This window comes from Schistocerca nitens, chromosome 11, assembly GCF_023898315.1.
Source record: "Schistocerca nitens isolate TAMUIC-IGC-003100 chromosome 11, iqSchNite1.1, whole genome shotgun sequence".
Taxonomy (NCBI): domain Eukaryota; kingdom Metazoa; phylum Arthropoda; class Insecta; order Orthoptera; family Acrididae; genus Schistocerca; species Schistocerca nitens.
Window position 1 is genome coordinate 67024041 of NC_064624.1, and position 27209 is coordinate 67051249.

A 27209-nucleotide genomic window follows, 5' to 3' on the forward strand; every position below is an offset into this window, starting at 1 on the left:
TTAACGAGGCAAAATTATCTAATGTAAAAGTAACACGTCTGAAAACAGTAGCTTAAATATGAATATAAACGTGTGTATCACTGATCAATTGCTAGCATAAGAAAATAATAGTTTTGCACACTATTTTAAAAAAATCCTAAAATCTAGGAATATAAGAGTTATGGTTTGATTGGACCTACATGAAGGTGATGGCTTTAGTATGTGAAAGAAATTTGACAAGAACTGTTACTTTGCATAAAATATTGGTGAAGATATTTGGTTCATTGCATGATTAATATTGGTGGACAAGAAGATGAACAAGTAGCAGAAATTGCCAGAGATTCACAAGAAAGCCTGTTGTTGTCAAGGAACTGAAGAGTGTAGTTGAGTCTGCATAAGTTGATCACTGATGATTGCAGTGGACTGCGTGTGGTAGCTTTATACACCTACGTCAACTACTAATGTAATGTAGTTTTGTAAACATCTTTGTAGCAATGTCTCACTGTTGTCACAGCTCTGTAGATAGCTACTGTTCGTGCATGCAGTTGTTTGCACTCAGAACTTGAAAGCTGGAAACAGCACTGCGTTTCTGCTGTAGAAGACTTCAGTGGGCTGGACATTTGACATGCATACCTGAAGCCATTCACACAAAAGCTGTAAGGACAAGGAGGCCCCAGGAAATGTACCTAGTTTATGGATCCCAGAAGTTATGGTTGAATTAAGTCTTTCTTTAAAGATTACTGACTGAAACATAGCTAATAGTGTTGCTAGAGGCAGGATGTGAGGCCAGTGTCTATTCCAGGTCTGTTAATGATATGAAATGTGTTACATAAGAGAAAGCCCTGTTGGAATCTTACGGGAAAGGCCATTGTGTTGTGTGGCACTGGAATAACCTCATATGTATATGTGGTAGTAGAATAGCTGGCCAGCAAACTGGTTTAGTTGTCTCTCCTCAATAATACAGAATTATAATCATTGATGATTAGAATCATGGTGATATTCGTAAGAACATATTCAGTGTCATGTGATATATGTACAGGAGTGTACAATACATTATAATTGAGATTATATTTTCATTTTTCAGTGTCTTGAAGATCCATTAGTAATCTCAGGGTCCCTTGGTTCTATCAAGGAGCCTCCAGAATTAAATTTGGAAGCAGAAGAAAGTGAGAATTTTGTGAGTATGGACTTTGCAGATGAATTGCATGTGGTGTAAAATTATATCATTGGCAAATTTTTGAATGTAAATGGTGCATTAGTTAAGGAAGCATAGATTAGCTGCTAGTAATTTTCCTGTAGTCTTGCATTATTTTACTATGGTTATGTTCAGTTATTTGCAGACTATTTACTGACTGTCAGGAATAGAACTGGAACAGTTCTTGTAACAATATGTGTAATATCTTTAGTAACCCTTCTTATTAGGAGTCATTTTGTGTAATACATATATTTGATAGATGCTGTAAATTCACATTTAATACAAGTCCATATTCTTATAAATTATGTAGGCTGATAAAAACTCTGTCCTACAATAACTTTCATTAATATATTACAGGAATACATTTAGCTGCCTTGTACTTTTAATGAATAATTTATATTTCTGAGTTTCTGCCAAAATTCCAAGTAAAGGAATGTTATTAAATGTGATAGTAGTTAAACATACTCTTGATGTACATTTAAAAGAAGTGTGTGTGTCAGCCTCTAGCCACACTGTTACCATAACCAATTGTGACTTATCACCATGTCAGTATGCCCATGCCTTTGCCCAGACTTTGAATTTACTTACCTAGGCACTTAAAAGTGGATGTAAACTGTAATGTTGACTCCAAATCTAGGGTAATTTTTTACCTTAATCAATAAATTGCAGTAATTAACGAAGCAGTAGGTGACAGAAAACATTCTAAGGTCTGACTGAGAGTTTGTAGTCTGCCATTTAGCCCCATACACTGTGAGAACACATTGTAGTCTATGTTCATTTTCACTTACCTTAACAATAAGGTAAAATTTAATTTTTCCCCAGGCTGAGCTCTGTATATCAAAATATTTCCATTTTGTGTGTTGTGCTGTCTTGGTGCATACACATTGGAAAATTCACACTGGAATCACATCGTTAAGAGTGGGGTAATGTTTCCAATGCATTATTATCCCAGTTCAAATCCTTTAAAAAATATGTGTTGAATGTTCCACAAACTATTAACTGAGTTCCTTCTCTATCAGGTAGCTCAACAGCAATTGTTACTTTCTCATAAAAAGTTTGGAGTGGGAGATCCATAGGCTGTTAAGATTATAAGATAAATTTTTCAATAACAGTCAACAAAAAAGATGCTTCTAGGCTCTGATGTATATCAAAATCTTGTTTCTAAATTTTTCTCTTCTTATTTACTTTTTACATGTATGGCAGTGCCTTTATTTCATAATGAATGTATGTGAAAATGGTTCTAGCCAACAGCTGAGTACATTATTCTTGCACTGAAAATATAACGAAATACAAGTTACCTATGAAATATAATTCAAAAGAGTGACAACATTAGCAGGAGTGGATTATGAAGTGTGATATTTAAAGCTTTCCCGGCGTACTGATTGTTCCATAAAAACACGGGAGAACTGCCGGATATCAGTAACTTCTGCCACGATATTTCGGCGCAGAGTCTTCTGGCCATCTTCAGGTGAATGCCACTGTAGTAGTACTGGCGAGTACACGCTGAGCTCCGCTATTTGAAGCCTTCAGAGGTGACACTGCGCATGCGCTGCTCAGCGTGCGTGTTCATAACGGCTCCGTGAGCTGCGCCTCGCGCCCTCCACTGCGAAAGCCTGGCGCATCGGTGTCAGGTCGATTTCCATCTTTATGCAGATAACTACGTCGACTACGAAGTTTCTCTACAACAGGATTCCAAGCAGAGTTGAGCTGATAACCGCTATCTCGATTGATGAGAGTCTCGTTGTCAGACAATCAGTACGCCAGGAAAGGTTTAAACATCACATCAAGCAACTCTACGGGGAGGAAGTGATGGAATGTATTCGAAGATTCGACAAGTTACGTGAAAGAAGAGCGAGGCTGCTGAGCTCATTGATATTCTTATTAAGATGCAGAGACAAGGGCATTATTCCAACGTTTGCCAAAATTGTGCATTTCATAAATACCACTGCTGCAAATAACATCAAACATAAAACAAGCATGGCTTTGGTGAGAGAAAGGATTCGTTTTACTCGGCGTGAATTGGATTCTGTATCGAAGGACATGTTCCACATACATTTGGAATTGGCAGCAAGACTATCTTCTCTGTCATGGACTGGGTGGATGGCATGACATGGGCTAAAGCAAACTGGAGCCATGATAAAGCTGTGACGAGGCAAACTGCCAAGATTGACAGGCTTTCTAAACAGATGCAGCAGGAAGTTCCAACTCGACGATCTGTTGTTAATTTGACAGAGAAAACTTTAGACGACGTGAGTGTGTCTGTGCTAGCAAAAGGACTGAATTTTGCTCCCACACCTGTTTCACCACCACTAGTGGATTTCATCAGTGCCATCGAAGAAGTGGTACGCCGTCTTGATACAGATGAAGCGGAGGAAGTTCGTCGAGAGCCTTGCAATGTATTGACCAACGGTGCAACAATGAAGAATAACATCTCGCCCATGCAGAGGATAGCCCTCCGTAACTTACGAGCAGATGTGGATACAGTAGTCTTAAAATCTGACAAAGGAAACGCTACTGTCCTCACACCAAGGGATGACTATATTAATAAGATCAGTATTTTATTATGTAATTCAACGTATCACAAAATCGATAAGGATCCCACGAGCCGAGTAGTGCGAAAAACAGCAGAACTTTTATCAAATAGTTCTCTACCGAAGGAGGTCATCAAGAGACTGAAACCAAACAGTTCAGTTCCATCTAGGCTATATGAACTGCCTAAGATCCATAAGGAAAATGTGCTATTACGTCCAATTGTGAGTAACATTGGAGCAGCCACCTACGACCTAGCAAAATTCTTGGCATCTTTGCTCAAACCAATGATAGGCAAGTGTGCACATCACATAAAGAATTCTGGTGATTTTATCAGTCGACTTCAGTCACTACAACTGCAAAGTAGTGATTTGTTGGTCAGTTTTGATGTGGTTTCACAGTTCACAAAGGTGCCTCTGGTGGACTCACTACACCTCATTGGCAATATGTTTGGTGCAGACATTACAGCGTTGTTTGAGCACACTCTCTCCTCTACAGATTTTATATTTAACAACGAATTTTACGAACAATCTGATGGTGTCGCCATGGGGAGTCCTTTGTCTGCCCTGGTGGCCAATCTTTTTATGGAGGATTTTGAGGAGAGAGCACTTGACTCTGCCACTTTTAAACCAACAGTATTTTGGCGGTACGTTGACGACACTTTTACAGTGTGGCCTGGACCGTCTCCAAGAATTTTTACGTCACATGAACTCCATACATGGAAACATAAAGTTTACCATGGAGATAGAGAGAGATGGTTGTCTGCCATTTTTAGACGTCTTGGTGCGACGGAAGAGTGACGGCACACTTGGTCACTTGGTGTACAGAAAACCCACTCATACAGACCTGTATCTACAAGCTACTAGTTGCCACCATCCAGCACAAACAATGGGCGTTCTCAAAACCTTGATCCACCATGCCCATGCTATCTCTGACGCCAACAGTCTTCAAACGGAACTGGAACACCTGCAAAAAGTATTTTTGAACAATGGCTTTTCACCTAGGCAAGTGAACAGAGTGATGAAGACCTACAAACGACGGAACAAGGAAGAGGAAGAGGCCTTCAGGTCGACTGTTTATCTACCATTTATTGGGAATATTTCTTCACAGATAGGCAGAATATTGAGAAAGTATCAAGTGAGAGTCCAAAATTTCATCACTAGTGGGATCCGTTAAAGACGACCTGGGCCTGCGTAAACCAGGTGTTTACAAAATTCCGTATGAATGCGGCAAATCATATATAGGGCAAACAACACGAACTGTGCGGGAACGCATTGTGGAACACCAACGGCATACTCGCCTTCTCCAACCCACCAAGTCCGCAATTGCCGAACATTGTATTTCCACAGACCATTCCATGAATTAAGACGGCACAAAAATTTTGGCCCATACATCAAACTTTTGGAGCTCGATTATCAATGAATTTGTGGAAATAAGATTGTCTGACAACGAGACTCTCATCAATCGAGATAGCGGTTATCAGCTGAACTCTGCTTGGAATCCTGTTATAGAGAAACTTCGTAGTCGACATAGTTATCTGCATAAAGATGGAAATCGACCTGACACCGATACACCAGGCTTTCACAGTAGAGGGCGCAATGCGCAGCTCACGGAGCCGTTATGAACGCGCACGCTGAGCAGCGCATGCGCAGTGTCGCCTCAGAAGGCTTTAAATAGTGGAGCTCAATGCATACTCGCCAGTACTACTACAGTGGCATTCACCTGAAGGTGGCCAGAAGACTCTGCGCCGAAATATCGTGGCAGGAAGTTACTGATATCCGGCAGTTCTCCCGTGTTTTTATGGAACAGATTATGAAGTGGCTTATGTTACATTATTTAAACCATGTATGTTATAGAGACTAATGTTATTGAACCCTTTCCACTCCTGTGGCAAGTGGTGCTCAACATTGCGAGTTTTGTTTTCTACTCCATTGTTGAGTCTCATTTGACACAATTTTTCAAAGCTTCTGTCTCAAATCTCACTGTACTAGACATCCTGAGATGCATAGGACTTCTGTGTAGTGAACCCTGTATTAGCTTGAACTGTAGCAGTTGTGTTGAGAGAAAGGTTGCAATTATTATGTTCAAGTTAGCTGGCGCAAAATGGCTAGCTCTTCTCACACAGTTCTTTCTGAGGAAGAGACAGTGGAACATTTAGAGGAATGTCCAAGTGAACACAAGAGTGACAATCATTTTTCTGACGACAGTGATTCATTTGTAAACAATTCAAGTGAAATGACAATGGAAACAGTCCACCCAGAACAGCTTGAAAAAGTAGCACACAATGGAAGGGTTTATATTGCGATGCTTATGTAAATATATTTGAATTAAAGCACTCTTTTTGTTTTAATGTATGCCCTGATTGTTGGCCACACTAGTTTCACAAAGAGACTCATGCAGTCCAGGTGGCTATGATTTAAATAAGAGTGCATGGGGATGCCCTGTGTCTGCATTAAAGAGTACTTAGGGTTACTGTGAAACACTTGGCTAGACAACAGCAATGTGTGGTTCTGTTGGTAACTTTGTCTCTGCAATAGTTGAGATGCACCTTCAAGTTTTGTTTGTATTACAGCTTCGACTTTCTGTCTATAACGACAATATGAGACAGAAGTAATGTAACAGTGAAATTGTCTTTTTCTCTGTGTAGTATTTACAAACATAGCTTATGATCCTGTGTTCTTAATTCGTTATATTTTCATTTTGCCATTAATGCTTTTCAATTTATGCAGGTCTTAACCTCTGCAAATGATTCTCTTGATGTATGTGACCCACTGAGTGTAACAGATGATGAGGTAAGCTACATATTACAGTTATCTACATAAATTAAAGGTATAATCTTATTTTTTGCTCTGTGCTACCACTTAATTCTTTACATAGTGAATAAATTTGTATTGAGGACACATGTATTGACAGCAACAATATAGGATAATTTGAAACCATGGAAGTACAAATATTCATGTGTTGTGCATGCAAACACGACTGATAAAGACCCAAAAAGTCTTCATGAGCTATGACATAACCATTTTGTTATGATTGTGAATAAATAACTGTGTAAACATTTGTAAAATATCAGTTAAATTTGTAATTTTTGTTTGAGTTCGCATTGAATGTATCAAAGCGAAGGAAATTATTGCTGAGAAAGTTGTATATTTCAGATACAAGGATTCAGAACTACCCATTTGCTTGTTAGCACAATAATGGGTTCCACAGTAAATGTGTATTGAATATTCCATAGGAAAGAGATGGAATACAGTATAGCAAGATTTACTTTAGGAGACTATTGCTGGTGCTGTCTCAGATGTACACATACATCTGTATGTTTTAAAATTTAAAAATCTGTGAAAATCCTGTAGCTTATGAAAACCCTGTGTAGGTTGATGACAGAAGTGGCTTTAGTTTCCCTCCACTTCTTCAATCCCAGAACAATGGAACTAGGATGCTTTTACAATCTTGGTAGAGCTTACTTTGGTAGAATATTAATAGTACTATATTATGCATCAGTAAGAAGCTCTTGGAATGTACACGGTAAAGTAGCGCCCATGTTTGGAAAATAAACGAAAATCTTCACTTACTGTTGTATTTAGCAAGAAGATGAGAAAATGGAGGAAAATAATACATTAAGTTATTAGAATCTAGTGGAAAAGAGAAAGAGTAATAGTTAACTAAACACCACTCTCATTCCTCTACATAAAAGAAATCTATGATAAGTTTATTATGATGGCTATCTTGGCAGCAGCTGTATATAACCTGCAGTAGTTTAAAAGAAAAATGCCTTTAGCATGCTGCATATTAATTTTTTGTGCACCCAAAAAAGATGATTAATGTACAGCACACAAAGGGCAGTTCACTTTTAAGCTACTGCAAAATAATTATGTTTATAAACTTAGGAAAACAAATCCAGTCCCAATAAGGTGAAACTCTGGGTCCATGACGTAATACTTTTTTGGATATTTTCTCTATGTTTCGTATGTAGGCTAGTATTATTTCAATAAGAAACACTTCATCTAATGCAGTTTCTTTACCACTGCTTGTGGAATGGAAGTAAACATTCAACAGCAAAAAATTGTATATTGAAAAATCGTACTGACATTCTATTGTGGAAAGAACTTTCTGCTGACTTGAGCACTTCAATAACTCAGTTAATTCTGATAACCATTAACTCACATGATGCAAAGAAAATATAAACTGTGGGACTACTACAGTTACACTTCACTGGTGGCACCTGCATACAAGGATGCCAGGTCATATCACTAACACTAACGACTGGGACACAACTTCCACTGCTACTGCAGTGTTGATGAGACGCAATAGTTACTGCAGTGGTAGTACTTTGATGTTGAACCGTGCTCTTCCTCTGCATTTGGGTCTCTAGGAGAGTGTAATCATGCTTCACTTTGTAACAAATGTTTCCAGTAATTCAGATGACAACATTTTATGTGTGTTATATAATGTGTTCTTTGATGTTTTCAATAAAAATGGTTGACAACAATGTTGATTTACATCAGAGGAAATCTGTCATACTGATAACCTAGAAAACAAAAATGGGAATATATGAGTCATTTGGGTTCACTTTAGCTTTTCTGAGTTTAGCTTCACTGAGGAACTCAGAGAAGTTTGTGATAACCAGTGGGTTCGAAAATTAAGAAATATTTTCTTCCACATACAGTGAGAACAGAAAAGTTTCCACTCTACTTTTGATATACTGTCCATTATTAAGATAGCTAGCAGCAGTATTTCTGCACAGTAAAGTTTTACAAAGGTAAAAAGAAAAAAGCTTTTAGGGACAGCTTCTCAGACTTATAATATGTTAAACATCATTTCATTTTATGAGATGTAGTGTCATGAATATAGCACCACATATTTTTTATGGTGAAAACTCAAACACTGGTATTAAGTTACTAAGTTTGGCTAATTTCCTAAGATGTTAATGAAATGCTTTGCATAATGAGCTACCTACTAAACTGTACTTATGTTGTGAAGAGTTTTTCTGCATTTTTGTCGTTTCCCAATTCCTTATGAACAACACAGTAGCTGCAGTTGATGCAAAGGTAGCGTGATTAATAGAACGCGTATTGTAACTTTAGGAAAAAGTGTGTGTGTGTGTGTGTGTGTGTGTGTGTGTGTGTGTGTGTGTGTGTGTGTGTGTGTCAATATATTACCCAGGCTGGAGAATTCAGCTTGTGAAATAGATCCAGTAGCAAAGGGCTTTATGGGAAATATTGCAGTGCACTATACAACCTTCCTCCATGGTATCAGGATGCTTGAAAGGAAGAGACTCGTATTACTGTGGGGAAACTATGGATGAATGTGAGGGGAACTAGCAGTCAGTGTACAATACATGATTCAGTCCCTTCAAACACTTAAGTTGTATGCCTCCTAGTAGTCCAGATGGGATACATTTGTTGGAATTAATTTATTTAGTGATATCTCTTAAAGATCCATATCAATGTATTTTTTGTCAAATTGTCACCATTTAACAAATTGAGGCATTAAGTCATAGTCTCCATTTTTGCCATATTTTATTGATCTCAGAAATCTACAAATCCTTTGTTGCATTTATTTTTTATAGTTTGGAACAATCTGCACGTCAGTGTTAGTATCTGGCCATTTCTCTGGCTAGTCAGCCACATATATGACTATCCTCTCTAAAAATTGATAATTTCCCTGTGGCACTTAAGGTAACCCTTGACAAATATGCATGCACTGGAAGTTCACAATGGGACTGTTAGGTGTATCAGTTAGTTTTTCAATACTTTGTTCTTTGTATTGAATTTTTCTTCAGTAACATATTTTTGTTGCAGGAATGGAATGATATCTTATTTCCTATTATGACTGACTTGATTTACCAAACATAGTCATCTTGGGGAACCTCTCTCTCTTCTTCCTCATTCCATTTGATTTCCTCATCATTCATTACAGAAATAAAACTAATAAAAGATAGAAATCATTTGCTAATCTTCATGTAAGATAATGTTGCCAAATGTAGCTGACAGTCACTGGATCTTCAGTGTTTGATGTATCTACCTCTACATGAGTTTTGCATCTCAAAATGTTTACAAAGCTGGAAATAGGCAGGCTCCAGACAGGAAGTTACAACTTGACATTTTAATAATTTATGCAGCAAGAGTGATGTAGCTCCCAAAATATGAAATGAAGCTTAAACAGACTGATGAAAGATGCAATTATGTAACAATGGTACTTACTCAAACAGAAGCAGATATTGAAGAAAAAGAAGACGAAAGTTTCAAGTGTAATAGGACCATGACAGAAATAAAAACATTTGTAAATTTCTTTGAGAATGTATTACACAGCCCAGTCACATCAATGCGATTATCACCTGCCTTCAATATCAGCACTAACCACTCACAGATGGCAGATGATGGCACAAGCAGTGCAGAGTGTATAAAATATTTTGGGAGGTCACGGAAGAAACTCCAGTCATTGTAATGCAAAAACAGAGTGATTTATCTGACATACAAAAGGGCATGATCATTGGCTTTCAGGCCAAGGGTTGAAGCATTTCTGAAATTGCTATGTTTGGAAACTGTTCACACACCACCATTGCTAAAGTATGCAGTGCATGGCTACATGATGCTACCCAAAACCAATGCTGTGACAACTGTGATGCACCATGGGCTATAGATGACAGGAGTGAACGATGTCTGCAGAGATGTGAATGAGCCAGTAGACTTGCAACTGTTAAGAAATTGTGTACTGTGGTGAACCGAGGGACTACCAATATTGTGTCCTCAATGACAATTCACCAAATGTTGCTGTGTATGGGCCACCACAGCAGGTGTCTGATTCAAGCAGCTGTGTTGACAGCTATCATCAGCAATGAAGGCTGGAATTTCCCACACTAGTACCAGAGCTGATGTTCACTGAGTGGCGATAGATGCCCTTATCAGATGAATCACATTTTGTTCTCTGTTGGACGGATGGCCATTGGCATGTACAGCAACAAAATATCAGACAGTAAACACCCTGCAACAATTGGAGCGTTACGGTCTGGGGAATGTTTTCATGGCATCCCCTGGGTTCTCATCATCCTGAAAGGTGCAGTGGATCAACACAAGTATGCAGCTGTTGTTAGTGCAGTTTATTTTTGCTTGGCATGAAGGCATGTACCAACAAGACAATGCAACATGTCGCATGGCTCACAGTATACATTCATTGTTCAAAGAGCGGCAATACGAGTTTACCAAACCACCCCTCCCCCCCCCCTGGATTTAATCCTGATTGAGAATCAGTGGTACCAACTGGACCAGGCTGTTCACTCCTCGGATACTCAACCTAGAAACCTAGTGCACCTGGCCATGGCATTGGAGTTGACATGGCTCCACATCCCTCTCAGTACCTCACAGAAACTTATTGACCTTCTTCCTGCATGTCTCATAGAACTCCACAATCAAAAGCTAATTATTCAGGCTTTTAACTGGCGGTCACAATATGACTGGACAGTGTATAAGAAAATGCAGTGAAATTATGACTAATTTAATAATTCAAACCAATAGATCTATGAAGAACTCAAAACAGAAACTTGTAATGAATACACACAACTTGCAGTCAGTTGGAATGATATACAGGATGTAACTAACAACACAGAGGTAGTTCTACAAACATTCCAAGATTTCTTTAAATTTTAAAGTGGTTCAGACACCCCACTCAAAATAATAGTGTTCTGGCAGTAACACCAGATGAAGTGTAATGTGACAAAATTCAGAGTCAGTGATATTTAATAAACTATTGTGAAGTGGATTCCTTTTAACAAAATGGTACAGACTTTCTCATGTTTCATGTTCCTAGGTAAAAATCTGATGATGGTACCCGCTGACTGACATTAGGTCAGTGAATAAATATTAATCTTGAGTTTTTCATGAAGGTCAATGGTCACGATCCATTTTCTGTCTAAATGTCATTTCACAGTGGGGTTTAATAGAATGTCACATTATGAGACAACTCACAGTAGAGGTATGTTCACAGTAAATGAAACATCAACTACATCTCATGTGGCACTACAAAGACTAAATGTTTAATTTTCTATTAGAGGGCCCTTCATATTTATCAAAATTTGCAATATAGTTTTAACATGAAGGGACAAGAGGTGGTAGTTGAAATTCATTGCTGGAGCATGTCTCACAATTGGTATGCTTGACGAAAATAATAAGAGCATTTCTACTTACTGCTGGAAACCTGGAGGAATAGCTAAAGTGTCATAGAAGCTTTCCTAAATGTCAATATCTCTTTGCTCCAGAATATATAACAACAGCAAGAGCAATAATACTTCCAAGATTATTCATATTGCCCTTTTGCTTTGTTCTTGGCTTTCGTTTTCTTGCTAATTGCTTAGTAACAAGGACAAACATTTTTTATCCTTCAATGTAATATTTTAACTATTGAAGCAATTTTATTAAGTCAAAGTTTTACCGAATGACTATTTATGTTCTTATTTATTCCCTGTGTAGGGTGTTACTTCACCCATGTATTGTAAAACCTAAAGTTAATGCAACCTTCACAGTATCCCACAAAAATTAAGCTAACATCAAAATAAAAATTAAATACACATCCAAGCACAAAAATCTACCATGATAACAAGAACATGTTGATAACAGGTTACTCATCATTTTAGCAAACAATATCACTGCCCTTTCCATGTTGAATCTTCCCTCATTGACTTTAGTATTCTGTTCCATTGATGGGTCGTTCGTAATGTATGCAGAATATTTTGGTGTTATGTAATCTACAGTGTCAATTGGGCTTTAAGGTTTAATAATAGATATTCTAAATGTAATGGCATTGACCTTGAGATACGACAAGAGAAAGAGGTGCCAAGAATTGTAGAAAATTCAGGACCTACATAAAATTGCTAAGCGAGCTGGAGCCTTCTAATCAATCATTTCTAAACCAGACTGGCAGAGCAAAAGAAAATAGCAAAAGGAAAGCTGAAGTTTTAAACTTTACATTTATAAGACAGGTGTTCAATAGGTAATGCAACACTGTTTTTCTTAAAGCAGATTGGTTTTATTCATGATTCCAGTAGACCATATTATTCCACACTCTTTTGGCTACAAAATCCTATTTTTCAATGTAGCCTCTGTTCAATGGGACGGCCTTGCATCACCTCACTGGAAGGGCCTGTATGCCTGCATGATACCACTCCACTGGTTGACAGTGCGAACAGCTTGCTGCAACAGTAATCTCCCCATCGCCCACTTACTGCATTTGACAGAGTGCATCCTTCACTGAGTCAAATAGATGGAAGTCAGAAGCTGTGGGAACTGAGTTGTAGGGTGGATGAGGTAGAATAATTCTATGAAGTTTTGCAAGCTTCTCTAGTTGCCTCACCCAATGACTTGACATGTCTCTCTTCACCGCCAGGTCTCTGTAGACATTCTGCAAGCACCAATGAATGTTCACGATGCTCTGGTTTCCTGCAAAAAGTGCCTCAATGACAGCTCTTAATCCACTTCCATTACAGACGCCATTTTGAAGGTTACATATAGTGCTGCCATCTATCAGAACTTCATGAAACGAAAGAGGCTGAAGCAGGAATATTTCACAATGTCCCACAACAAATTTTGCAGATTTTCTACTGAAATTGGCTGAGAAAAAACTTGTTGCATTAAGTATTTAATGCTCCTTGTAAAATCACTCAGGCAGAAGGATCACATGGATCACACAAACATGCTACCATTTCATTTTGGTGTGATGACTCTCAGCATGCTCCAAATGTTGAAAAAAGTTAGAGAACACAAATGTGTAAGAAAAGCAGCCATATAACATTCAAATGCTGTAATAATACTGTACTGGTTGACACAGTTATGTAAATTAAATATCTAAGCTTAATATTACAGAGCAGTATGAAATGGAATGGGCATATGAAGTAGGTTGTAGGGAAGGCAAATGGTCAACTTTGATTTATTCTAGGTAAGTGTTGCTCATCCTTATAGGAGTCTGCACACAGATCACTTGTGTTACCCAGAACTAAGTACTGCTAGAATGTTTTGGATCCCCACTAGGTTGGATCAAAGGATTGCATCGCAGCACTTAAGAAGTGTGCAGCTAGATCTAATGCCAGTAGGTTCTTTCAATGCACAATCATAATGGAAATATTATGTTGACTCAAATAGGAATCCTTGAAGGGGAGAAGACACACTTTTCATGAAACACTGTTGACAAAGTGTAGAGAATTAGCCTTTGCACTAGACTGCAGAATGACTCTACAGACACCAGCATACAACTTGAGTGAAGACAGCGAACAGAAAGTTAAAGAAGTTATTGCTTGTAAGGAAATATATAGAGATTTGTTTTTGTCTTGCTCCATTTGCAAGTGAAACAGAGAAGATAGTGACAAACATTAGTACAAAGGCATTTTTCCACTTCAGGGGGTGAAATGTGTGTTGATGAAGGTAGATGGATCAAGAAAGTTATTTGCTGCAGTCAAAAGAAAAGAAAAGAATGGAAGGTGGGTATATAATATTGTAAACTTTTCAGGAATAAAATGTATGCATACACCTGAATGCTACAATGCATGGAAAAATCTAGGTGAGGCTTTGATTTGGCAGTAGAAGTTGAATGGGTGGTGGTGGTGGTGGTGGTGGTTGTTGTTGTTGTTGTTGTTGTTGTTGTTGTTGTGAGTTAGGACCTTTGAATTAGCTACATCTTTATATAAACCAACCATTTATTATGCTCTGAGGTCTCTAGTGTCACCTGGAAACTACAGAATTAAAATTTCTACTGGAGCTTCTTAGTGTTTGCTGAAGATTTTCTGCATCTGTTTGCTGAAGATTTTCTGCATCTGTTTGCTGAAGATTTTCTGCATCTGTTGAACTGTATATTTTCCCTACATTTCACTATTTTATTTTGTCACCAATGCTTGTAAAATACCTCATTCATTTGATGATCCCTTGTTGTGTGTAACGTTTCCTGCTTACTCAGGATAAATATATACATTAGAATATGTATTGCCCGTGGGTATAGCATAGAAACAGTGAGTGTAAACATGTAACAAGCCACAAAAAATTAAAATAATGCTTCAGATTTGCTGCATTCTGGAAAACTACTAGCTTAGAAACATATCTGTGTCGTCCTTCCCTGGTTTCACATTGCTGCATGTCTTTGCTAAATGTGTGAAGTAAGAAAGTGTCTTTACATGTGAAACATGTATTAAAGTGCTCAAGGCTGCAGTCAGGAGTGTCAACACCATTGTGTTCAAACTGAAAATTATTCCAATATGTTGGCCATAATTATGGGTTTCTGAATTCTCATTTGAATGAGAGTACACATCATTGTATTGTGTTTGTGACATGTAAATCTGTCTAAATCGATGGTGATTTGAATGTGGTACTTGTTCAGTGAGTTAATCATGTATGTGTACTCCTCCTTAAATTGTCATGGGTGATGCTTAAACTTAATGGAGCATATTATTGACACATAGATGAAATTCATCTCCAATCATATCTGAATGTACAAGTGTCTCATACACAGTGAGAACTCATTTGCCTCTGTGGATGCACTGAGTCATTTACTTTTTCTCACTCATTGACTTTTTTGCATGTATCTGTAATGAAGTACTCATTAGAAATATTCTCTGCATCTGCTGTTGTCTTTTTACCATACACTATAAGTATTTTTTTTATATATTATCAATAGGGAATATACCAGAAGTATCAGTTTTGCCTGAATAGTAGTATTTAGTTGTTGGTATTTTCTACTGCTTTACCTTTTTTAATTCATTCCCTAATAGTGTGATGAAATATTTCAGGAGGCAGCTTCAAAAAGATGTGCACGAGACAGTCCACGGTAACGTTTTTATTATTCATTGAATTATTTTTTAGAAGTTGTGGTTCTTATAATCTCATTGGGGAACTACATGCAACATACTGATTACTTGCTTACTTTGTTGTTCTATTGATAGCGAGACATCTTGTAAGGCAGTAGGCTGCATAATACATGTAAGTGTGGTTTTGACTCTTTATGTGCACCAGGGGAGAATATCAATAGTTCTATGCCATTTGCTTCTTAGGTAAGTCGGCAGTAAAATAAAATTAATGACATTACAAAATGTGAAATCTGCATCATTAGTTTTCTGATGAATGAGATTGGGATTCTTTTTAGCATGGAACACAGATGAAATCAATTGTATGACATTTTGATTGCTTCTGTTTTTCTTCTTTGAAATGTTAAGCAAAATTTTTGTAGAATGCAGTAACCAAATCTTTCCTTGTAACTAATTGGCAAACTTTTAGTCAGTGAATAACATAATTTTAAAAAATTAACAGTTCGTACAGAAGTTTCAGAGTAAGATTTACACTACTGGCCATTAAAATTGCTACACCAAGAAGAAATGCAGATGATAAACGGGTATTCATTGGACAAATATATTATACTAGAACTGACATGTGATTACATTTTCATGCGATTTGGGTGCATAGATCCTGGGAAATCGGTACCCAGAACAACCACCTCTGGTCGTAATAACAACCTTGATATGCCCGGGCATTGAGCTTGGATGGCATGTACAGGTACGATACCACAGTTCATCAAGAGTAGTGACTGGCGTATTGTGACGAGCCAGTTGTTTGGACATCATTGACCAGACGTATTCAGGTGGTGAGATGTGGAGAATGTGCTGGCCAGGGCAGCAGTTGAACATTTTATGTATCCAGAAAGGCCCGTACAGGACCTGCAACATGCGGTCATGCATTATCCTGCTGAAATGTAGGTTTTCGCAGGGATCGAATGAAGGGTAGAGCCACGGGTCGTAACACATCTGAAATGTAATGTCCACTGTTCAAAGTGCTGTCACTGTGAACAAGAGGTGACCGAGATGTGTAACCAATGGCACCCTGTACCATCATGCCGGGTGATACGCCAGTATGGCGATGACGAATACACGCTTTCATTGTGCGTTCACCGCGATGATGCCAAATGTGGATGCGACCATCATAATGCTGTAAACAGAACCTGGATTCATCTGAAAAAATGATGTTGTGCCATTCGTGCACCCAGGTTCGTCATTGAGTACACCATCATAGGCGCTCCTGTCTGTGATGCAGTGTCAATGGTAACCACAGCCATGGTCTCCGAGCTGCAAACATTGTCGAACTGTTCATGCAGATGGTTGTTTTGCAAATGTCTCCATCTGTTGACTCAGGGGTCGAGACATGGCTGCACGATCCGTTCCAGCCATGTGGATAAGATGCCTGTCATCTCGACTGGTAGTTATACGAGGCCATTGGAATCCAGCATGGCATTCCGTATTACCCTCCTGAACCCTCCGATTCCATATTCTGCTAACAGTCTTTGGATCTCGACCAACGCGAGCAGCAATGTCGCGATACGTTAAACTGCAATCGCGATAGGCTACAGTCAGATCTTTATCAAAGCCGGAAACATGATGGTACGCATTTCTCCTCCTTACACGAGGCATCACAACAACATTTCACCAGGCAACACCAGTCAACTGCTGTTTGTGTATGAGAAATTGGTTGGAAACTTTTTCCACATGTCAGCACGTTGTAGGTGTCACCATCCGCGCCAACCTTGTGTGAATGCTCTGAAAAGCTAATCATTTGCATATCACAGCATCTTCTTCCTGTCGATTAAATGTCGTGTCTGTAGCACGTCACCTTGGTGTAGCAGTTTTAATGGCCAGTAGTGTAATTCACTTGAGTCATTCACACAAATGATATAAAGTTGTAGTAGCTGCCTATTGATTTGGAGGTGAATGCACTATTAAGAGATATCCATGTCCTTCATATACAACACAAAAGTTGCAAAATAGAATTGCATGCATGGTCCAAGATGGCTGCCGAGTGAGATCACAGGTGTTTTCTTCATCCACTAAAAGAACTTATTTAAGAGGAAATAGTGTGAAATTTAGATTTTCTTTGTTCTGTATACTTGCTGTAGTGTCTGTTCTAGTCACACATCTGAATATTAGTGTCCCAGCAGAGATTGTTCTTGAAAAAACTTGTTCTTTAGCTGACGCCCTGATAATCGCAACATAACCCGAAATTTTGTGTGACAAACGCAAAACATTCTATTCAAGTTTTCTTGATAGTGCAAAATTATTTAAAAAAGATAGCTACTAGTCTCATCAGCTTCTATTGATGCAACAAAAGTGTAATTAAATGTTTCTAAATTGTTTTTAACTAACACATTTCGTATTGTTTACTAGTTATATAGACGCTATCTAGGGCAAAATTTTCCAAATTATAAATGCTTAAAAACCTGAACAAACACGTCTGATAACGTAAATTCTCTGAAAGCAAAGTAATTACAAATTCATTCTTCTGTCATTGAATCTGTAAATAGGTATAAAAAAAAACAACCACCGCACATAAGACCTTTGTGTTGTTTTTTGTTTACACTCAGACAATCTTGCATCCTTGACAAATTTAAAACATTCTTTAAACTTAATTATTCTTTTGAAACTCATCATGCGTGAGAAATGTGGTAAGTGTTATAGGGTAGTGAGTAGAGGGATTTGCTGCAATCTTGTAGGAAATATTTTCACTGGGGGGGGGGGGGGGGGGAGGTGCAGTGGGGATTTGGAGAACAGAAGAGGCTCTCTCCTGGAACTGCAGAGTATGCAGTAGGAACATTTTGATTGGGGAGCAGGAAAGGAAAATCTGTGCCCTTAGGGCACATTAGGAGGAAGCAAGGAAGGAACTGATAAGGATCAAGGGAGATACGTGAGAAGAGGTTGGTTGGGAACTAGCAGCTGTTAGGAGGATAGGAAGAAAGAAGATGCGATCTAACAGTTTTATCATCAACGCCAAAAATAAGTATCTACCATTGTGAGAGGTAAGTGGAGAAGAGCCTCAGGTAGCATGAGGACCAGGAAATGTGCAGCACACTTCAACTGAGGCCAAGAAGCCTAGGAATGTACAAAGTGTTAGGAAGAAGGAAGTGCTGCTGCTAGGTAGTAGCCATGGGCGAGGTGTAGGCTCTCTGTTACAGGAAAGTTTAGAGGCAGCGTACCAGGCCACCAGTATCTTCACGCCAAATGTAGGGATAAGTCATGTGATAGAGGACCTAGGGTCTTTATGTATGGACTTTACAAAAGAGGACCATGTAGTGATATTGGGTTGCGTGGGAAACAGTTTGGACAAGGATGGGGCATATGACATAGGACAAGATAGCTTCCCTGACACATGGCACCAACGTACACTGTGTTGAGCTGTTGCAGTGTCATGATCGAACACACCTTGATGTAGATGTGAGGCGAATCAATGTGGAGTTAGGGATGGCTCTGAGGACAGTGAACTTTGCTCATGTTTTTCTAGTGCCTGTCGGGACTATCAACAAATGGGGTTTCACTAGGCATGGCCTACACGTAAACAGGACTGTGAAGGGAAGATTGGTACAGTGGATTCATGAAAGTATAGGGGGTGGATCTCGGGCCACACATGGTCAAATACCTGTTGTCATAGGTAGGAAAAGTAGGTCTTTTTTTAGGATAAATCTAGACAACAGGTTTCCCTGCTTGAAGAGTATCTCCAGCAGTTTAAAAAAAATACTGAAACAGTCACTCACAAGGCAGATTTTAACACTTCAAATATCACACATACCAGATGTCACAAAGAAAAACAAACCATTGGAAAGGTTAACATGGGGCATTTCACAGACTTAACAATCCTCCATCAAAACATGCAATCATGAAAGAATAAAATAAAATGATTAGAAGTTGAGCTCCAATCTGTGAACTGCACAGTAGTTTATATTACTGATCACTGGTGTAGAGACACAGAAATCAAACATGTAGTATTATCATTGTATGAAAGGGCAAACTCTTACTGCAGAATTACTTCAAGGGGTGGAGGATCACGCATTTATATCAGAAAAGGGACACAGTTCAAATCAAGACATGACTTCAGTACAGTAAATGAAGACAAACACCTTCAAATATCAGCTGTTGAATTAACAGGACTTGATATCACCAGGGAATTAATCATTTTGTGTGTGTATAGATCTCCCAGCAGTAGTGTGGATACTTTTTTCAATAAATTAATAGAAGTTCTAGATAAAATCTCAAGTACAAAGGGGTCAACACAATTCTGTGTTGACAGCAGCACTAATATCTTTAATGAATCCAGCAGCACCTTCATAAACATCCTTCAAAGTTGTGGCATGTCTCTATTGGTCAATAGTGCAACAAGGGTTACTACAATGACTGCATCATAATTGACCATGTGGCCACAAATATGGACCGGGAAAAATGTGATGTAGCTGTAAAAGATCTCGGACTATCAGACCATAACTGTCAAATAAAAACACTAAAATCAGGCATTGAGTCATGCCCTATATTACAAGCCTACAAATGACATCTATCAGAAATCAAAATAAGATTTTTTTCAAAAGAACTAGAAAAACAAAGCTGGGGTAAAGTGTATAGCGAAACCAATGTGAATGCAAAATTCTCTAAATTCTCCACATTGTTTAAATTGAACTTTGAAAAAGCATTTCCAAAAGTATGCTTGTCTGTATCAACATCTCACAAAAACAGATGGATAACAGCAGGTATTAGGAAGTCCTCCCAAGCCCTTAATCACCTCTGCTCCATGAAAAAGAGTTGCAATGATCCAGAATTCTTAAATTTCCATAACAGATACAAAAAGATCTGTAGGAAGGTGCTGATTGCTCCAAAAAAGTCAATGACAAAAAATATATAATGCAGAGAATAAAAGCAGAGCAGTCTGGGATGTTATAAAAAAGGAAACGGGGAGAGGCAAACAATCGCAGAATAACATACTGCTAAGGGAGATTGATAAGGTAACAAATGATCCACAACACTTAGAAAATGAGCATTTCTCAAGTATTGCAGAGAAGTTACAGCAAAAATTACCCAAAACAAATATAACACCTGTTGCACCAAATACAATTATGTTACTTCCAACCACAGAGAATGAAGTCAATAAAACTGTTCAAAAACTAAAAAATAAAAAGTCAGTAGGCTTAGATGAAGTACCAATGTGTGTACTGAAACAATGTATAGGGATTATACAAGGCCCCTTAACAAATATAATAAATGAATCCTTCACATCAGGGACATTGCCAGAGCAGTTAAAACAGGCAAGAGTTGTACCTTTGCTTAAGAAAGGTAATGCAGAAGACATAGAAAATTACCAGCCCATTTCCCTGCTGACAGCATTCTCAAAAATAATAGAAGCAATTATGAAAGACAGGTTAATGAATTACCTGAATAAATACAATCTTTTAAGCGAATCACATTTTGGTTTCTGAAGTGGCAAAAATACGGAGTGAACCATAGTAGAATTCACAAAAGTTGTACTAGGTGCTCTTGATAAAGACGAGTGTGTCACAGGCATATTTTTGGATCTTTCTAAGGCCTTTGATACAGTTGACCACAAGATTCTATTAAACAAATAAGAAGCATTAGGAATACGAGAGGGTAGCTAAGGACTGGTTTCGATCGTACCTAGCAGATAGGGTACAAACAGTGGAGATAACACATACTTCAAATAGTTTCAAACATTTATTAAACACTTATCAGAATCAAAATACATTAATATAGGGGTTGCACAAGGTAGCATATTAGGACCAAGATATATCAATGACTTTCCCACTAGTGCTACTCATGGTGGAAAAATTCTCTTCGCTGATGACAGCAATATTATAGTCACTGAGAAAACAAGAGAACTCCTTGCTGAGAAAGCAAATAAAACTCTCAAGGAAGTTTATGATTGGTCAATAAGCAATAAAGTGATACTGAATATAAAGAAAACCAATGCCATGACTTTCAGTTTGACGAGGAAACAGTCAGTGTTAAATTAAATGTAGGTGGCACCTCTATAGACTGTGTAACGAATGCAAAATTTCTAGGAATGTATATTGATTCTCAGTTGAAGTGGTATGAACACACAAAGGTACTTGCAAACAGAATGTCATCAGCATGTTATGCCCTTAGAATCCTATCATCAGTGTGTAACATGCGGTGTCTTTTAGTTACATATTATTCATATGTACACTCAGGTCTTAGCTACGGCATTCTTTTTTGGGGAACAAATGCACAAAACATGAACACAGTTTTCAAACTCCAGGAAAGAGCCATAAGAATAATAACCAAAAATACTAGTCGAGCTCATTGTAAAGATCCGTTCAAAACACTGGGGATTTTAACTGCTCCATGTGAATACATTTACCAGTCAGTTATACACATCAAAAATAACATTGGTAATTACTGCACAAACAGCTCTGCCCATGACTATGCAACAAGAGGTAGACTCAACTTACATTTACCAAGAAAAAATAAACATAAAACTCAAAAATAGCATTGTTGATGCCAGAGTGGCTGATTTGGTTTTATGCTTTACCTGTGAAACTGGTTTTCACTCTTCCCTACAACATAGAGCACATTAGCCTTGTCAGCTGCATGAGAGATTAGAAAAGTGCCCCATCACTTGCTCGGAAACATAGTGCCATAGCTGCCCTCACTCGATGGTCCATCCTGGCTCCACCCCTTCCCACCTTTTAAATTCTTGTTATTCTTTTACATCTACTGATGGCTGACAGACTTGTCATTATTGATTTCTTGCCTGAGATTTTATCTTGTCCTTGTAGCTAGTTTTCATGTGGTAATGGAGGGTCTGGAAGCACCAGTTGGGTGCAGAGAGTGTCTCTCCAGTCACATATGTCCCAGGGGCCACCAGCTGCTTTCTGGAGAGGGGGAACTCTCACACGTTCATCCCTTCCCTCACTTCTGCTTGCTTCTCTTTCTTGTTTTTTTTTGATTAACAGATGCAATTGAGTCCTTTGGGATTTGTCTTTTGTGTTCTTCCTCTCTTGGGACTATTCCTGGATTGACACAGAAAGAATTAATGGACTAATGACTTTGTAGTTTGGTCCCTTTAACTCCATAAATCCATCCTTTTATTTTCAACAGATATAACATGTTGTTGTGGTCGTCAGTCCAAAGACTGGTTTGATACAAATCTCCATGCTACTCTGTCCTGTGCAAGTATCTTCATCTCAGTGATTACTGCATCCTTCATCATTCTGAATCTGCTTGCTCTATTCATCTCTTGCTCTCCCTCTATGATTTTTACCCCCCACACTTTCCTCTGGTACTAAATTGGTAATCCCATGATGCCTCAGAATGTGTCCTACTAACCGAACCCTTTTTGTAGTCAGGTTGTACCACAAATTCTCTTCTCCCCAATTCTATTCAGTACCACCTCATTAGTTATGTGATCTACCCATCCAATCTTCAGCATTCCTCTGTAGCACTGCATTTCAAAAGCTTCTATTCTCTTCTTGTCTAAGCTGTTTATTGTCCATGTTTCACTCCCATATATGGCTATTGTTGAGAACCGCTTTTCTTCCTATTGCCAGTTACATTTTATATCCTCTCTTCTTTGACCATCATCAGTAATTTTGCTTCCAAAATAGAAAAACTCATCAACTATTTTAAGTGTCTCATTTCCTGATCTAATTCCCTCATCACCTGATTTATTTCGACTACATTACATTAGCCTCATTTTACTTTTGTTGATGTTAATCTCATATCCTCCTTTCAAAACACTGTCCATTCCAGTCAACTGCTCTTCTAAATACTTTGCTGTGTCTGACAGAATTACAATGTCATCGGCAGACCTAAAAGTTTCTCCATGAGTTTTAATTCCTAATCAAAATTTTTCTTTTGTTTCCTTTAACTGTTTGCTCAATATACAGGTTTAATTACACTGGAGATAGGCTACAACACCGTCTCACTCCCTTCTTAACCACTGCTTCCCTTTCATGCTCCTTGACTCTCGTAACTGCCATCTGGTTTCTGTACAAATAATACATAGCCTTTCTCTCCTTGTATTTTACTCATGCCACCTTTAAATTATGAAAGGGAGTATTCCAGTCAACATTGTCAAAAGCTATCTCTAAGTCTACAAATGCTATAAATGTAGGTTTGCTCTTCTTTAATACCTCGTACTTGTATAATAATAACATTGCTGAATTTTTCTTCAGAAAGGCATTTGAAGATGGAATTCCTACATTTTAACTTTCACTTCACTGTTGATTTTGTAGTACCACATTTTATTTTAATGAATGTTTGACTAAAATTTGGCTCTCAAAATCTGAGATCAGATACCAAAAAAGGTCTGTTGTAATAGAAGGAAATTGATATCTCCTGCATTTTGTCCAGTTGTGTTCTTGATATTTATATGTGGCCCCCTTAGTATGCTTAATAGTTGAGTTTCTCCAGTGGTAAATGATCTAAATTAATGGGTGCTCTGAAATGAAATGATCTGCATTGATAATAGTGTTTGCTGTTTTACAAAAAATAGCAAATGAATTCCCTACCACCTAGTTCACTCACTAAAAAGTGCAATTAACTGTTGCTGTATTTTGTGGTTAGTTTGATTTCAATTGTAAAACAATAATTGCTTTAAAATTATTCTTAACCATGGTAATCTATTTTAGAGAAATATGATTTCTTCATCTTTTGCATAACCCCCCACTCTAGGCCCATCTTTTTTACCTCTCTCACTATCAACACTAGATTCAGATGGCTGCTTTCCCTGTCCCTCCCTGTCCCAATAAATCAGAACTGTGTGTTTACAAAAAAATGAACCTATAAGTGCTACTAGAATTCTGGCATGCAAGTGCATTCTGCTGCAAAAGTTGAGCTGAGTTGAGTAAGGGTTCAGTTCAACTGTAACTTCATGCAAGTTGTACCAGTACCCTTAGAACTCCCTAGTAAAATGTTTAAAATAATCTTCTATAGAATATCTGAAAATCCTCAAACTCACAAATGAGTAATAAATTGAGTTCTCCTTGTAGATCTGAATATGAAGTCCTAGTTAAAAATGAACTGTTTGAAAACAAATTGCTGTTTTTCTCTCCTTTGGCCTATGTATTCCAAGAAATGACAGTGTTTGAGCCAGTCACATACTTTCTTTCACAGTTACGCCTACCCATTCGTAGAGATTACAGTCGTTTTGAATGTCCCTCATTTATACAAAAAGTAGAGAATAATAACTGATTAGAGTTTACATACCTGTTCATATTTCATACTAAAGTATTGGATTTACAGAAATTGCCACATGTACAAGACAGTCGAAGTAACAAGAACATACTTTGTTCAATAATATCGATGATTTTTCTTTTGCTCATGGAAGAGCAAATGTAGTTGTGGATCTTTTAATTTTAGAAATTAAGAACAAGGATTTTTGGTACTAAAAGAAATGCAAAGTATAGAAGTAGTGATATCCTGTCTTTGTTGTGATCTTCATGCTTTCCCTGTGTTGACTCATCTCCTATGCAATATTTTTGTGTTCTCATCTGTTTCCTTCCATTCTTAACGTTTTTCAGTTCCATTGTATCTGGGTGTTTTGTTTCAATTATCCTACATAGACCCTTGAAAACAAGAAGGAATGTCTTTATTTTGTAGTTTGCTGCTGCTGATTATCTGTGGTTTATGACCACTATAAGGCCTTCTACCTTATACAGCATGCAGTGCATAAGTTTGTCATACTGTGCTTTCTAGGAACTAGCTATTTCTATGAGTGGATGTTCCATTTTTTCTATCTAGGCCTTCCATGTTTCTCTCCCAGCTGGAAAATTCATCAGAATTCTTCTGATCAAGGTATCTGCCTCTCTCTGGAGTGATGTCTATACTAGGGTGTAGCGAGGTGGCGCAGTGGTTAGACACTGGACTCGCATTCGGGAGGACGATGGTTCAATACCACGTCCGGCCATCCTGATTTAGGTTTTCTGTGATTTCCCTAAATCACTCCAGGCAATTGCCGGGATGGTTCCTTTGAAAGGGCACGACCGACTTCCTTCCCCATCCTTCCCTAATTCAATGAGACCGATGACCTCGCTGTCTGGTCTGCTTCCCCAAACAACCAACCGACCATACTAGGGTGTGCCCTATAGATTCAACATGAAATGATGTTAATGACATCTTCAAATGTATACAACAGTTGACTCAACACACTAGTGTCTGATGTAGCAATATGCCTAGCACAAATTGTTTAATTCTTTCATAACCTACCCTGCATAGTTGGAGGAAAGTCAGTAGCATGGAATTAATAGTATTTCCCAATTGTGATTCAGCATGGGTTCTGTATGTACCTTACTCATAAATTGCCTTCTATGATTGCTTTTGATGCACTTGAAAGTGCAAATGATAATGAAATAAATCTTCACAATTCTTTCAGTTACTTCACTGCCAATAACTTTCTTAATTGTGCACAGACATAGATTTATTTTTATTAGTTGTTGGTCTCATTTTTGGTTCTCTAAACGTCTTATTAAGTGTTGCAGCTCATGAATTATTAGGTTTTGTTTACATGCTATGAATTTTAACTCATAACCCAATTCCTGAAATGGTACTGTCCATGACTCAAATTGTGTATCAATAGAAATTGTAGAACACTGTGGTAAGATGCTAAAATTGATTTCCGTCAACCCAGATAGACTAGACCTATGTTAGGTAACACTGCTGCCAACACTCCTTTTTCCTGTCACCACATACGTCTGCTTTTTGTTTATTGGGATTCTGCATCTGTAGTTGATAATTTTTATTTTGTGTTCTTCATTCTCTTTCTCCACTAAGTAGTTGCATTCCTAGGCTGTATTCACAAGCATTGAAGGCTAAATTAAAGGTAGTGTTCAAATCTGGATGTGATTAATTCAGCTTTCTCAAGTTCTAACCATACTTCTGTTCTACCACTTGCAGTATTAGGCTTTAATACAGTGAACCTCACAAATTGCTTCTGTGTGATTTCTTTGGAAATATTTTGTAACATGTTGACTACAAGTAAGAGGAAGTGGTTAAAAGTGTACTTGAATTTTAAACTGATATTATTAAAAATTATCATGTTTCACTTAACTCCCATCATTCATTCCATCTTGATTTAGTTTTTGCTCCAGTTTCAGTGTAAGATGTATTAATTTCCTTGACAAATTTCATTAGCTTGAATTACTTATGAGTGTAGTGTAACCACCCACATAAATTATTTATAGATGGCATTAGTACTCCTACATTAGTTTCTTGCTCTAGGATTGGCTATGTAAAATCCTCACAGCTTTTACTTACTTTCATCAGTACTATTGTTTTTGTGGTTTTTAGTCCACTGACTGATTTTATGCAGCACTACATGTTACTGTATTGTGTGCAAGCAGTCTTCATCTCTGAACAACTAGTGCAACCTACATGCTGGTTACTGTATCCATCTCATGGTCATCCTCTACACTGACCTGTGGTACTAAATCGGTGACCTTGATGTCTCAGAATTTGCCCTATTAACCTATCCTTGTTTTCTCTCTAGTTCTGTTCTATACATCATCACTAGTCACATTATTTACCCACCTAATCTTCAGAATTCTTCTGTCTGTAGCACCACAGTTCAAAAACCATCTGTTCTCTTCTTGTCTGAACTTTTTATCGTCTACATTTCCCTTTCATACATGACTGCACTCCAGACAAATGCCTTCAGAAAAGACATCTTAATACTTAAATCTATTTTAGATGTTTCGT

At 37.9% G+C, this 27209-nt stretch overlaps 1 protein-coding gene across 7 annotated transcripts in view; it reads left to right on the forward strand.

The window, feature by feature from the left end:
• The window catches only part of LOC126213198 (uncharacterized), a 235250-nt gene that overhangs the window by 130866 nt on the left and 77175 nt on the right, over window positions 1-27209 (forward strand). For 5 of the 7 annotated variants that reach the window (XR_007541108.1, XM_049940828.1, XM_049940826.1 and 2 more), the window contains exons 5-7: window positions 1064-1156; window positions 6433-6495; window positions 15468-15505. Coding sequence is in view for 6 of the 7 variants with exons in the window: in XM_049940828.1 (XP_049796785.1) it covers window positions 1064-1156; window positions 6433-6495; window positions 15468-15505 (194 nt within the window). In the remaining variant the exon portion in view is untranslated. The remainder of the gene's footprint in view (window positions 1-1063; window positions 1157-6432; window positions 6496-15467; window positions 15506-27209) is intronic. The other 2 variants (XM_049940831.1, XM_049940830.1) reach the window with 1 other exon arrangement.